General features: G+C 46.7%; 1 protein-coding gene across 5 annotated transcripts in view; it reads left to right on the forward strand.

Moving 5' to 3' along the window:
• Nucleotides 1-15,239, forward strand: part of CAMKK2 (calcium/calmodulin dependent protein kinase kinase 2) — a 48,004-nt gene that overhangs the window by 13,957 nt on the left and 18,808 nt on the right. For all 5 annotated transcript variants that reach the window (XM_043557548.1, XM_043557545.1, XM_043557546.1 and 2 more), the window contains exons 2-7: nt 1,060-1,553; nt 5,620-5,667; nt 6,351-6,404; nt 7,131-7,182; nt 7,541-7,674; nt 10,221-10,257. In XM_043557548.1, coding sequence (XP_043413483.1) covers nt 1,101-1,553; nt 5,620-5,667; nt 6,351-6,404; nt 7,131-7,182; nt 7,541-7,674; nt 10,221-10,257 — 778 coding nt within the window. In that variant the 5' untranslated portion in view covers nt 1,060-1,100. The remainder of the gene's footprint in view (nt 1-1,059; nt 1,554-5,619; nt 5,668-6,350; nt 6,405-7,130; nt 7,183-7,540; nt 7,675-10,220; nt 10,258-15,239) is intronic.

Consider the following 15,239-nt stretch of genomic DNA (forward strand, 5'->3'; position numbering starts at 1 on the left):
AATTGCTGGGTCATTGTGGTAAATGTTTAGTTTTGTGAGGAACCACCAAGCTATTTGGTGTTCTTTCTTTTTTTTTTTTTTAAACACCCATCGTGGGGCTTGAACTCACAACCTGGAGATCAAGAGGAGCATGCTCTATCACTGAACCAGCCAGGCACCCTGATCCTAATCTTTTGACTTCATGTTTGCCTTCTGCCTGGCAGGCACCAAGTAGCAGCTGAACTAAGACAACATTAGATAATAGATACGTTGAGCCTGGCTCCTCAGACAACATGAGCTGCCTGGCCCACTCTCTGGGGTGCCTTTCCTTCCTCTGATGTGACCTCTGACCCCTGCTCTTCAGTTGGCCCGAGGCCAGTCCAGACTGGACTGCTGTGCCAGTGGGTTTTGCTTAAACAAATCCCTTTCTTTCTCTCAAGCCTCAGTTTCCCCATTTACAAAATGGGACTGTAATAGCAAACCTAGGGTGCTTTTGAGATTATGCAGGCGTGCTGAAGGTGTTTTGTAAACTGTAAAGTGCTGTCTGAATCATTGCCATTGTGAAGTCATACAGCCTAGACATGGTCACGAGGAAGTGTTTTATTTGGCTGGTCCAGCATTTAAAAATATTTGAAATAATTGCTAATTAAAAAAAAAAATCAAGAGACCTCACCTGATGTGTAGGTTCAGAGCTTCTCTATCATCATCATCATCATCATCATCATCATCATCATCAAAAAGTGGTGGTGGTGAGGGGGGGGTGGTGGGTACTGGCAATTCTAGACCCAGATCCAGTTTAGCAACAATTGGCTTGAGTTGAAAGTAGCTGCCAGCTCTGTAGGGCACATGCGTCCTCTGTGTTGGGGTTTTCTCCTACTTTGTTCCTCCAGGAAGGGTTTGGGATTCTTATGTGTGCGAGGAGGACCTTTTCAAATAAGGAAATGTGGAGTGTGCTCCTCTGTTTAGACTCAGAGATCACATCGCATCATGTTTTGCGAGACGTCTTGAGGATGTCAGCTAGAGGCAGGAACAGACCCCCCAGCGGGGCCGCAGGGGTGCTGACCCTTCCTCTCTCTGCAGGTGGTGCTGCCGCCGGATGGGAGTGCCCGGGCCCGCACACCATGTCATCATGCGTCTCTAGCCAGCCCAGCAGCGACCGGGCCGCCCTCCAGGATGAGCTGGGGGGCGGGGGCAGCAGCGGCAGCGAAGGCCAGAAGCCCTGTGAGGCCCTGCAGGGCCTGTCGTCCCTGAGCATCCGCCTGGGCATGGAGTCCTTCATCGTGGTCACCGAGTGTGAGCCGGGCTGCGCGGTGGACCGCGGCCTGGCCCGGGACCGGCCCCTGGAGGCCGATGGCCAAGAGGTACCCCTCCATGCCTCCGCCTCTGGGTCCCAGGTCCGGCCCCAGCTCTGCGGTCGCAAGCTGTCTCTGCAGGAGCGGTCCCAGCTGGACGCGAATGGACGCTGCGTCCACCCGGCCCTGTCCCACTCGCCCGTGGGCTCCCCGCAGTCGTCGCCGAGGCTGCCCCGGCGGCCCACGGTGGAGTCCCACCACGTCTCCATCACTGGCATGCAGGTGTGTGAGCCGGCCCAGCCGATGGGGGGCCTCCGTTAGGTGGGGCTCCCCTAGAACACTGATTTGAGAGGTGACCCCCCCTCCCCGTGGAGACCCAGGTGGGGGTGGGAATGAGAGTAGAAGAGAAGGGGGTCAAGAAAGGGTGCATGATGGAGTTGGTTGCCACCATGGGCAACTGGGCTTCCATCTCTGGGGGACCCTGTTAGTGTAGAAAATTCTGTACCTCAGAATTTCTGTATCCTGTTTGAGGGCCAAGGGATCCGGACTTTTTACACCAGCTCTTGGTGAGAGCTGCTGGGGGGCAGGTGACCTGCCCTGAGAGTGGGCAGAGCAGTGGGGCCACAGAGAGCCTCTAGGGGAGACGGAGGTGCTGGTGGCTGGGAGTTGTGCGGGAGATGGGGGTGGGTGAGAGACCTCACGGCCTAGCAGCAGGGCACCAGGCAGGCGCTGGGCACTGTGTGTGCATGTCTCTTCTGATTCGTACGAAAACTTCTGGGAGTTAGAACTGAGTCCCACTAGGGCTCATCTGGCCCTGTGTGATCTGCTCCTGCTCCTCCTCCCTTCGCCGCCCCCCCCCCCCCCCACCTTTCTGCTGCGGACTCACAAGGCTCCGTCCACACTGCCTTCTTAGATTCCTCAGGTGTCCACACTCATTCCCTCTGTTAGGCCTTTACCCCTACTGTCCTCTCTGCTTGGAACCTCCCCGCTCTTTGCAGGGTCATCTGCCTCTGACAGCCAAGTTTCAACTCAGATGTCTCCTCCTCTGAAGGGCCTCTCTGACCACCCTCTGTAAGCAGCCTCAGCCTGCCACCCCTCCCTGCCCTGTCACCCTATTGACATAGCACTCAACACCATCTGATTGTTTGTGTGTCTGTTGAATTGTTTTTGGCCGGTCTCCCCAGCTAGAATGTAAGCTCAGAAGGAACAGTCCCATCCACTGTCATGTTTCCCAGCACCTAGCACAGAACCTGACACATAGTAGGAGCACAAAAATATTTGTTGAAGAAATGATTGAATTTAGTTGGGAGAAGTGTGGACATTGAGAATAGCTTCCTAAAGGGGCTGATACTGAACTATATTTTTGGGGCTAGGTAGGACTTTCATAATTGGAGATGGGTACACACAGAGAATTCACTGTAGGGGGGATGCACAGCATGAGCAGAGGCCCAGAGGTAGAAGACAGGATATGGGGGAGAGGGCAGTCAGGGGTTCAGCTAGCTGAAGAATGGGGCCCATGTGTGGAGCACCGTGGCAACAGGGCTAGACAGAGAATTTGGCTTTATTTCAGTTAGAATTGAATCAGCTTAGAGAAACAGAGACCTGCCCCCCTTCACAACAGTGGCTTTAACACAATAGGGCTTGTTTATCATGTAAACTAAATCTGGAGGAGTGGGGACCAGTGTGGTGATTCTGTTGTCCTTAAAACCTTACTGCTGTGACTGTAGCCCTCACAGCTCCATTCCAGACAAGAAGAAGGAGCAGAGAAGAGGAAGAGGCATTTGCCTCCTAAGTCTGTCCTTTTTCTTGGAAGCTCTGCCCAACACTTCTGCCTGCCTCCTACTGGCTGTGTGGCCACCCCTAGCTGTAAGAAAGGCTGGAAAATGTAATTTTCCATCCTGGGCCATTGCCACTAAGCTATCCATTTATAAGGAAGAAAGAGGAGACTGGTATTTGGTGGGCAACTAGGCGACTCTGCCAAGGTCAGAGGAGTGGAGTCAGAACTTGACCTTGGAAGCATCAGGAACTGATATGATCAGAGTGGAATCTAGGAAGAGGAATTCAGCAATATGTAGGGCTTGGATTAGGGGGCAGTGAGACCCCTTAGGACAGCTCTGCAGGGCCCCACTTCTGCTGGTCACATCCCTTCAGGACTCAGGGGGATGAAATCAACACTGGAGAGAAACAGTGCAACCAACGTAGTGAAGGGAGGGTTCTGTGAGCCGTGGAACACTATCCAGCAGATGAAAAGATGCAGGTCTGTGTGTACAGTCTGCCCTGGAACTGTCTCCAGTGATGTTGAGTGAGAAAAGAGGTTGAGAAGTGATTTAGTGTGACATCATTTTTGCCTCCCCAAAGCCCTATCCCAAAACAATGCTCTGTATTTTCAACAGGTGCACGTATGCGTGCATTTACATAGAAAAAGGCCTGGAAGTTTATACACCAAACTGACATCAAGGTTTGGGGAAAGGGTTAGAATTGGGGTGGCGGTGGGGTTCAAGGGAAGTGTTGGGCTTATCGGTAACACTTGAAGTTTTATTTTCTATTGTGTTTCTTTTCCCATTTTTACGTCTTTTTTCACTTTACATTTCCCCCTAACTATATTGAGGTGTAACTGAAGTAAAACAAACCACATATTTCACGTGTACAATATGATCAGTTTTGATATATGCATATGTCTCTAAAAACATCACCCCAGTCAAGATCACAGACATTTCCAGCACACCCGACAACACATCCCTCCCCGCTCTTCCCCTTTCCCAGGTCACCACTGACCTACTTTTTATCATCATAGATTAGTTTGCAAGTTCAAGAATTTTCTGTAAGTGGAATCATTTAGTATGCACTCTTTTTTTTTTGGCTTCGCTTGTTTGACGGCATAACAATTTTGAGATTTGTCTTTATTACTGCATGCTTCCTTTTTATTGCTGCCTAGCATTCCATTGTCTGCAATGGACCACTTTTTGTTTATCCAGTTACCTGTCAGTGGACTTTTGGGTTGTTTGCAGTATTTGACTATTACCAATAAAGCTGTTTCAAACATTTGTATGCAAGTCTGCACAGACACAAGTTTTCACATCTCTTGGATAAAGTTAGGAGCAGAATGGCTATGTTGTAGAGGAGGTGTTTGTTAAGAAACTACCCACTTGCTTTCCAAAGAGGCTGCACCATTTTAACTTCCTACTAGCAGTGTATAAAGGTTCTCCATGCCCTACATTCTGACAACATTTGGTATGGTCAGTCTTGGAGTTTAGCCAATCTAATGGGTATGGTGTTAATTTACATTTCCCCAGTGAGTCATGATGTTAAGCCTCTTCTTTTTTTTTGAGTGTCTTTTCATGTGCTTACTGATCATTTGTACATCTTCTTTGGAGAACTGTCTTTTTAAGTCTTTTGCCCATTTTTTTTATTTTTTAATTAAAATTTTTTTAATGTTTATGAAAAGCATTTTAATGTTTTTAATGTTTATTTGAGAGAGAGAGATAGAGACAGAGCATGAACAGGGGAGGGGCACAGAGAGAGGGAGACACAGAATCCGAAGCAGGCTCCAGGCTCCGAGCTGTCAGCACAGAGCCCAACATGGGGCTAGAATTCCCAAACAGCAAGATCATGGTCTGAGCTGAAGTCAGCCGCCCAACCGACTGAGTCACGCAGGCACCCCATGCCCATTTTTAAATTAGGGTGTTGTTATTAATGAGTTTTTTGTGCTTTTTGTACAAAAATAATCTTTGAGAAATTTTGTTAAGAAACCATTCTCTGCCCACAGTCACTCGGATTTTCTCCACTTGTGTTACTTTGTTTATATTGGACAACATAGTCCTTATATAGGATTACTTGTTTAATTTAAAATCAACGTTTTAGGAACACCTCTTTAAAAATGTGTATTAAAAGAGTACATACTGTATGATCACATTTTTTTAAATATATATTTTTTAACATTTATTCATTTTTGAGACACCGAGAGAGACAGAGGTTGAGTGACAGAGGGGGCAGAGAGAGAAGGAGACACAGAATCTGAAACAGGCTCCAGGCTCTGAGCTGTCAGCACAGTGCCCAATGCGGGGCTCGAACTCATGGACTGCGAGATCATGACCTGAGCCAAAGTCAGACCCTTAACCGACTGAGCCACTCAGGCTCCCCGTATTTTTTACAATGTACAAAATCTGTGTTGTTAAAGGTCAGGATAGTGGTCACCCTGGAGACGGGCCAGTGTCTGAGAGATGCTTCAGGGGGTCGGGAATATTCTCTTTCTTGATTTGGGTCCTGGTTCATGTGTTTGTTTTGTGAAAAATGTATCTAGCTGCAAACTTACAATTCATATTCTGTGTGTTTCTACTTAACATTGCAGGATTGTGTACAGCTGAATCAGTACACACTGAAGGATGAAATTGGAAAGGTAAATATCCGAGGAGCCAGGCTGGTTTTCTGCATCTACCAAGGATGTCTCAGATACGGTGGAGGGAACCTGCTGGAGCTGGGAGCGGGAACGAGTCCTTGGAGGCAAAGTTGTGGGGGAGGGTTTTGTCATCACTGGTCCATCTGGTTTATTTTCTTTTTACATCAAAATATTAATGTGTTTCTACAGAAGCCCAGACAGCTTTAAGGGAATAACATATCACCAACATTAGTGGTGGTGTTTTTTTCTCCCTGAGGTACTCTCGCATCTATTTTTGCTTTTATTTCAGCCAATGGGCAGTGTTATTGCAGGGGTCAAAAACTCAAATATCAATAGAAAGCAAGTGAGTAATATAAATGAACAAAGCCTGCTAGGTGTAATGTATTAGGGAGTGGAGAGGACTATGGCAAACTGTTGACATGTGGAGGTGATTATGGGTCCATATGGCCAGATCTTCTGATTTTTTTCAAAAGAAGCTGAGAATCTAGATTTTTATATCTGATCTTTTTGGTTTTAAATGTTGGCAACTCACTCAAACTTTCTAAAAACTGCAGATGCAACAAAATGTAATTACATAGCAGATTTGGTAAATTGGCTGCCGGTTTGCAGCCCCTGTATTAGGGTCCTCATTTTGCAGATCATAACTTCTGGATAGTATGTCATGGGCATCTCCCTTTATCCAGGGCTCCTATGGCGTGGTCAAGTTGGCCTACAATGAAAATGACAATACCTATTATGTAAGTATCCACATTCCCCTCCCCATCCCTGTCCTCGTCCAAAGCAAAACCCTCCTTTCCAGAATTCAGCTTCCTGAAAGATTTTCTTCGCTATTGTCTCATTTTATCCTTAGGTTGTTTCATTTTGTGCCTTAGGAAGGAAGTGATGTTCCCATTATACAGATGGGGAAATGGGGAGGCAAAGTGATCGGCTCAGAAAGAAAATGGATAAATTCAGCAAATGTCTCCTATTCTTACTCTGAGCTACCATTTCTACATCCTTCACAGCACCAAGAACCAGGTGGTAGTGAGGCAAATTGCCCTCGTTTGCCTTTGGAAGTCAGTCCAACTTGGGTTCAAATTCTGGCTCTCCCATTTGCCAGCTGTGTGTCCTTGGCCAAGTGACATCACACCTGAGCCTCAGTTTCCCCATGTGTAAAATAGCCAGTCTCTCGTCCATCACTCCAGCTGACTCATGTCTTGATTTAGTTGTAGCGAGTCCCAAGGCTCATGGTCCCAGTCAGGAAAGCTAACCTGGAGCCTTGGAAGCACTCTCAGGGCTGAGGGGACCCTGGCAATTCAGTTTCCAGCCTGCAGCTGCTTGACCCACTCCAGTGACGAGGCACTCACTACATCGTCCTGAGGCCACCAGGGCACCAAGAGCTTCGGCAGGCCTAGGAGTGGAAGGAGCTCTCTCTCTCCCTTCCTCCCCATTTTAACCGAGATATGGGGTCTTGTCTTCCACAGGCGATGAAGGTGTTGTCGAAAAAGAAGCTGATCCGACAGGCAGGCTTTCCACGTGAGTTTGGTGGGCCAGGCCTTTGTTCTTAGGTGCAAGGCTGGGGCAAGAGAGAAGATCCCATTGAATGGTGTCCCCTACAGAGAGTGCCCAGGTAGATGCCCCAAAGACTCCTGTCACTGGGGCATGGGGCAGGAAGGAGGGTATTAACAGAAGGTTGAACAGGGGGCTGGGTCTCCATCCTCACTGATTTCCAGCAGCAGAGGAGACAGATGACAAGCAGGCTCCTTAAGGCCCCTGGGGACATCAGCCACTCCATCCCTGGCAAAACCCCCCCTACCCCCGACTTGGGTTGCCCCCTCTTCAGCTGCCATCTGCAGGGGAAAAGCTGTTTGCCCTGACCCTGTGTCTCCTCCAGGTCGCCCCCCGCCCCGAGGCACCCGGCCAGCTCCGGGAGGCTGCATCCAGCCTAGGGGCCCCATTGAGCAGGTGTACCAGGAAATCGCCATCCTCAAGAAGCTGGACCACCCCAATGTGGTAAAGCTGGTAGAGGTGAGCTGGGGGGCCAGGGAGGAGGGAGGCAGAGATAGTGATGGTCCAGTCTCGGCTCTGTTATTACCCACATGCCACACCACTAGTTTCTAGGGAGAGCCGCACCACGTTAAACAGCTTATTGCAAGGCTGAGTACTAGTTATTGCTCCCGACTCCTTGACTGCTGTTCTTTCATGTTATTCTCACCCTTTCCTAAGACTATTTATTACTTCCATTTTATAGATAAAGGAATTGAGGGTCAGAGGGATACTGAAACTTGCCTGTTACCCATTTCTGTCTCTTTATTTATATATATAGATATAAGATAGACATAGATATAATATATATATATTATATCTGTATCTTACACACCTGTATTTCTACCTATATTTATATATGTTATAATATACTATACTATATATATATAAGTATACTGTATATATATATAATATTAGCACAAAAGCAACCCTATATATGTAAACAAATGGATGTGGCTGTGTTCCAATAAAACTTGATTTACAAAAACAGGCAGAGGCAGAGGGCCAGATTTGGCTTGCATGCTATATTTGCCATCTTCTGTTCTAGATCAGTAGTTCTCAAAGATTTTGGTCTTAGGATTCCTGTATGTTCTTCAAAATTATTGAAGACCCCCAAAAAAGTTTTGCTTATGTCGGTTGTATTTATTATTATTTGCCACATCAGAATTTAAAACTGAGAAGTTTACAAATTATTTATTAATTCATTTAAAAACAACAATAATCCCATTATGTAGCAATATATTTTTATGAAAAGTAACTATATTTTCTGGAAAACTGTGGTGAGAAGAGTGGCATAGTTCTACATTTTTGCAAAGTTTTGTTGTTTATGTGTGGCTTAATAGAAGATGGCTGGATTCTCCTATCTGCTTCTGCATTCAGCCTCTTGTGACCTCGCGTGTGATGTGGTTTCTGGTTTCTCTACTAATAGAGAATGAGAGTGGAAAGGGCAAATATTATCTTAGTTTTAGAGTGAAAACAGTTTTGACCTCATGAACTCTGGGAAAACATCTTGGGGATCCCTAGGAGTCCCCGAGCCACGTTTGGAGCACCTATGGTGTAGATGACAGGACTTATAAGCAGCATGTGATAAAGCATGTAACTGGACCCGTGTTTGCAGTGCTTGCGGGAGCATGGAGTGCCATCAGCCAGCCGACCCAAATGGCTGAGGAAGTCTTCTCAGGAGAAGGGATATTTGAGATGGTCCCGGTAGTTCCCTGGATGGAGACAACAGGGAAAGATGGGGAAGGGCATCACAGAGGGAGGAACAACATGTGCAAAGGGCTGGTGGCCTCTATTTGGGGGTATACCCCTGCCTTTGGTGGGTGTGAGGGTTAGCAGCCATGCCTTGACTGGGGCTTGTCAGGTACAGAGCTCTAGGTAGGCCAGGCCCTGGGTCTGGCTCCTCCCGCTGGGTAGGGCTTAGGGCTCCAGGTTGGCTGCCCTGGGCTTCTGCCTAGGGTAAATCTCTTTCTCATCCTGTGGATGTTGGTTGGCTGGGGAAGGTGAGGACGATGTGGGAAGAGGCGGGAAGACCAGTCCAGCCAAGGAGCCTGCCTTTGTTTCTTCTCAAAGGAGAGAGATGGTGGCTGCAGGCTATCTCCACTTGTCACACTGTCTCACAGTGTCAATTCACTGATGCTTGAGTCACCCATCTTAGAGGAAGCCCAGAGACACCTGTTTAGTGAGTGGCTCTGGGTCCTGACAGGATCTCCCCTCTCCCCACTGCCCTGTGGCATCTGAACTCTTCATCCAAGGCTGTTTGCCAGCCTGTTAGTCTATGCATCAGACATTCTGAGCACCTGCTATGTAACTTTGTCCTGTACAGGGCACCACGGAGGCAAATGAGGTGGATACAGCCCTTTGCAGAGAGGGGGAGATATAGAAATAAATGACGAGATGAAAGCAGGATGGCCATGAAAGGAGGACAGAGAGAATGTGCCATGGATGTTCTGGGCAGGGAGACGTCCTTTTCTGCAGGGGCAGGAGGTCATGGGGGCTCTTCATGGAGGAGTCAGAAGAGCCCAGACAGGATTTGAATTTTCACCCTGTGGATCAGTCCATTGTCTCCTAGGAGAGAGGGGGGATTCTTATTGAAGCTGAGACATTTTCCAGGGGAGAAGTTAAAAACAATTAAAAAAAAAAGTAATTTACTACTCCCAACGTGGGGCTCAAACTCATGGTCCCAAGATTAAGAGTTGCGTGCTCTACCGACTGACCCAGCCAGGCGCCCCCATTTCCCAGGGGAGGACTTTTTCCTCTCCTTTTTGTAATCTCCTTTCTGGGGGAGGTTTTGGACCCTTGAGGATTGGGCTAGAAGGTGTTTATTTTCCAGATGGCCATTTGGATTGCACACACTGTTTTTTTTTCCTGTGCCCTTCATCTAAACCAGGAAAGCCAGTGGAAAGCACAGCCCTTCTGGTGGCAAATGCAGTCCCGTGGCTGCTGCTTCCCCCCTGCTCATATCATTTCCCTCTCTTCCTCTCCCCTGCTCTGTGTTTCCGGCCTGTTCCATGTGGCTGTGCCAATAGGTCCTGGATGACCCCAACGAGGACCATCTGTACATGGGTAAGAGAGCCCTTGCCTTCCTCTGCTCCTGCTCAGGCAGTTGCACCTGCCAAAGCTCAGGGGTCCTTTCGAGCAACCCCTACCCCTGGCATCTCCCACCAAGGACAGACAGCTTCCCCTTTCCCGCTGAGGCTGGGCCCCACAGTGAGCCACAGAGTGAGGCTCCTGCCTTACTTTGAAGCAGGAGGTAGAAGGGAGTGCTTGCTGGGACTTTATGGGGCGGGGGGGGGGGGGGGGGCTGTTTATTCATTTGCAAATATTTATTGAGCACCTGCTAATGCTGGGCAGGTTCAAGGCACTAAGGATGCATTGGTGAGTGAGAAAGTTGAGGCTTCTGCTCTTTAGAAGCTGACATTTTAGTCAGGGAAGACAGATAGTCAACAACTAAATAAACCAGTTAACTTCAGGTAGATCCTCTGAAGAAGGTTAAAGAGGATGACATGAGAGAGAGGGACTGAGGGGCCACGTCACATACGGGGTGATGATTTGGTACCTGAATGTCAAAGACACAGCCCTGTTACATCTGGGGAAGAGCATTCCAGGCATAGGGAACAGCAAGTGCAAAGGCTCTGAGGCTGGTGAGAGCTTAGTGTGTTTGAGAAGAACGTGGGTGGGACAGGGTAAACCAGGGAGAGGGGATGGGGGTGAGGTTGGAGAGCCTGAGAGGCCACAGTGGGGCATTCGGAGGCTTGGAGGGCACTGCACAAAGAAACAGAAGGACTCAGGCATGTCCTCAGAGACTTGATTTTAAAAAAATTTTTTTTTTAACATTTATTTATTTTTGAGACAGAGAGAGACAGAGCATGAACGGGGGAGGGTCAGAGAGAGAGGGAGACACAGAATCTGAAACAGGCTCCAGGCTCTGAGCAGTCAGCACAGAGCCCGACGCGGGGCTCGAACTCACATACGGCGAGATTGTGACCTGAGCCAAAGTCGGACGCTTAACCAACTGAGCCACCCAGGCGCCCCAGAGACTTGATTTTTAAAAACTGGTGAGGATGTGGGGGAGCCCTGACTGTAGGTACTGATGAAGGAAGAAAGGGCAGGACTAATTCAAAACTGGACCGCAGACTGTTGGGTCCAGGAATGCATGATCAATAGGTTATATGTCCTTGCAACTTGGCTTGGTGGGCATTCACATGAGCCTGTGCATTTCAAGTGGGTACAGATGACAGCTGGGAGGGGTACCAAGGAGGTGAGGGGAGTGGGCGTGGCCAAGCCCAGCCTAGAATCCAGAAGTCTCCTGGATGAGCATGAGGATGATCCTGGGATAATCTTATGTTGCACAGGAGTGATTGGTCATCTGGGGTCTGGTTTGAATGGGTGTGGTTTGAAAACAGAGCTCAGCTTCTCCTCATGTAATTGCTGTGGTTCAGTTCCAAGAGAATGTTGTAGCTTAGGACATTTTATTTTTCATTCCCCCTCCTCTTCCCCTTTCCAGGTTTTTCCTATGAAAAATATAAGCCTATAGAAAAGCTGAAAAAATAGTACAGTGAATGCCTGTATATCTTCTACCCAGAGTCAGCAGTTAATAATTTTTTGTCATATTTGCTGTATCAGTCTAGCCATGCATCCATCCATTTCTTTTTTTTTTTTTTTTTTTTGCTGAACTGTCCAAAAAGTAAATTAGCAGACATCTTGACACTTCAGGCCATAAATACTTCAGTGTGCATCTCACATAAGAACATTCTCTTAGGTGGTTACAATACCATTATTACATTTGAAAAAGTTAACTTCAGTTCCCTAAGAGCATCTAGTGTGCATTCCATGTTCAAATTTTAGAACTTTAAAAACCTTCCTGAAGAAACAATTTAGAAGCTACACAGTAAATAACATCAGATGTTAACTTTAAAAAATTATGTGAGAGAGAAACATTATTAAACTCTGAACAATACAGACTTGCAATATTTCCCAAATGTGGTATCATCACCACTTTATTTTTTTTTAAGTTTATTTTATTTATTTATTTACTTAAGTTTATTTATTTTGAAAGAGAGAGAGAGAATGAACAGGGGAGGAATAAATGGGGGGGGTGGGGTGGGGAGAGACAGAGGATCCGAAGCGGGTTCTGCATTTGACAGCAGAGATCCTGATGCAGGACTTGAACCCACGAATGTGAGATCATGACCTGAGCTGAAGTTGCATGTTTAACCGACTGAGCCATCCAGGCGCCCCTGCCATCACCACTTTAAATATATGAGATGATTTTAAGTGATACACGGATAGACATTTAAAAAACCTTTTTAGATTTAATTTACCATTGCGTAGGAAAAACTATAGTGGCACAATAACTCTTGACTTCATGGATGTCATTACCCAGGATAAAGCTCAGAGTTTTTAAACTGAGTCATTTAAAGAAAAATATGAAACAAATAATAGTTTATGTGGTACATAATGGCCAGATGATAAACATATTAGGCAAATGAGTGAAGTTTAGGGAGCTATAGCAGATGTCATAAAATATAAAAGATAATTTTTGTCCCAGAATGGCATTCCCAGCACAGTTTGCTCACTTGGGGCTCCTGACAGGACCTTGCATGGCTTTTGTCTATTTCTGGGGAGTTTGGTTGTTCATTCAACAAACATAATTTGTTCTAGGTTTATCAGAAAACGAAAAAGAACACTCTGCCCTCAGGGCACTTTGTTGCTCTCATAAGGACAGATGGACACCGTCGTACTTAAATATTATGCTTAGCCTTTGAAAGTGACAACACCATGGAAAAAAAGTAAACCTGAGCAGGGTCAGGGGAACCAGGAGTTCCAGTTTGGGGGACTGGGAAATAGGGTGGCTCCTTGAGATGCTTCACCAGGGTGACATTTGTGCAGGGCAGTGGGGAACAGATGGCAGAGGACATTTTATACCATTGTAAGACTTTGTCTTTTGCTGTGAGCAAGAAGGCAGCCATTGGAGGGTTTTGAGCAGAGTTGAATGAGTATAAAAAGAACCTGACCCAAGCTTGAAAGAGGAATTTCCTAAGCTATTCGAATCAGGCAACTTCATCGACAGTTTTTCTCTTTTTGAGGCTGCAGTGTAGAAAGGAGCTAGCCTGACTTTGGGTATGTGATTCTAGTGAAAGTCCTGACATGGTTAGTTTTTAGTTTCCAGGCACAGACGTGTGTCGAGGATAGACAGGGTAGCACATGAGACTGGGTAGCAGGTATCAGCAAGGGTCCTACAGCTGCAGGCCTGACCCCCAGATAGTGTGGTCAGTATTTCTAGAGGCTAAAAACTCCCCACCCATTGTTCAGCCGTAGAAGGGTGTTAAACTATTAGTGACTGAAAATAGACCTGTTTCAACAGGCTGGCTTCTTCCAGGCCAACTAAATTATGGTGCTTGGGAATAAGCACAGAAATTCATGAAGCAGCTCTTGAAAGTCAAGTCTTCCATAATGAAGGTGGGATGGGCCGGAGCTGAGGGGACCAGAGCTCCTGTCTGTGGACACCTTACCTTCAGTGCCATTGCTTTTGTTTCTAACCACAGCCTGAAGCCACGGCAGATCTGCCCCAGCTCAGGTTTGCCCAACACTGGTTGATGAGCCTGAAGACAGGAAAGGGCCTTAGGGAGTTAAGTTCCTTTCTGGTCAGAACCTTTAAGCTTCCTTTTTATTTTATTTTATTAAAAAGTTTTTTTTGTTGGGGCGCCTGGGTGGCTCAGTCAGTTAAGTGTCTGACTTCGGCTCAGGTCATGATCTCACGGTTTGTGGGTTCGAGCCCCGCGTCGGGCTCTGTGCTGACAGCTCAGAGCCTGGAGCCTGTTTCGGATTCTGTGTCTCCTTCTCTCTCTGCCCCTCCCCCACTCACGCTCTGTCTTTCTCTCTGTCTCAAAAATAAATAAACATTAAAAAAAGAAAAAAAAAGTTTTTTTTTGTTTAATGTTTATTTATTTTTGAGAGAGAGAGACAGAACACGAGCAGGGGAGGGGCAGAGAGAGAGAGACACACACACACACAGAATCCCAAGCAGGCTCCAGGCTCTGAGCTGTCAGCACAGAGCCCAACACGGGGCTCAAACTCATGAACCATGAGATCATGACCTGAGCCAAAGTCAGACCCTTAACCAACTGAACCACCCAGGTGCCCCATTTTATTTATTTATTTTTTTTATTTTTTATTTTTTTTTATTTAAAAAAAAATTTTTTTTTCAACGTTTTTTTATTTATTTTTGGGACAGAGAGAGACAGAGCATGAACGGGGGAGGGGCAGAGAGAGAGGGAGACACAGAATCGGAAGCAGGCTCCAGGCTCTGAGCCATCAGCCCAGAGCCTGATGCGGGGCTCGAACTCACAAACCGCGAGATCGTGACCTGGCTGAAGTCGGACGCTTAACCGACTGCGCCACCCAGGTGCCCCTATTTTTTTATTTTTAAGTAAGCTCTATACCCAGCATGGAACCCAACGTGGGTCTTGAACTCATAACCCTGAGATCAAGATCTGAGCTGAGATCAAGAGTCAGATGCTTAACTGACTGAGCCACCCAGGCGCCCCTAAGCTTTATTTTTTATCTGAGGAGCTGGCTCTTTTCCCTCAACCACCTTAGCCCTTAGAGATCTTTGAAACAACCTTTTGGTTTCTTCTATAAGAAATTCCAATGTGGGTAGATGATTTCAGAACAACAGACAGCTCCAGAGTCCTTTTCCACTTGAGTTTGAAATTCACTGTGTGAATTTTTCACTTCTTAAAGGACAGCTTCATGGTCCCAGTTATGTTTGTTCAAGCAGGACAAAATTAAAATAACTATGAGACATGACCTAGTAACTCTGCTCTTAGGTATTTACACCCCAAAGAACTGAAAACAGATATCCACCCAAGTACTTGCACATGAATGTTACAGCAGCACTATTCACAATAGCCCAAATGTGGAAACAACCCAAATGTTTGTTAGCTGATGACTGGATACACAAAATGTTGCATATCCACAGTGGAATATTAGTCAGCCATAAAAAGGAAGGAAGTACTGACACGTGATACAGTGTGGATGAACAT

The sequence above is a fragment of the Prionailurus bengalensis genome, chromosome D3 (genome assembly GCF_016509475.1).
Source record: "Prionailurus bengalensis isolate Pbe53 chromosome D3, Fcat_Pben_1.1_paternal_pri, whole genome shotgun sequence".
Taxonomy (NCBI): domain Eukaryota; kingdom Metazoa; phylum Chordata; class Mammalia; order Carnivora; family Felidae; genus Prionailurus; species Prionailurus bengalensis.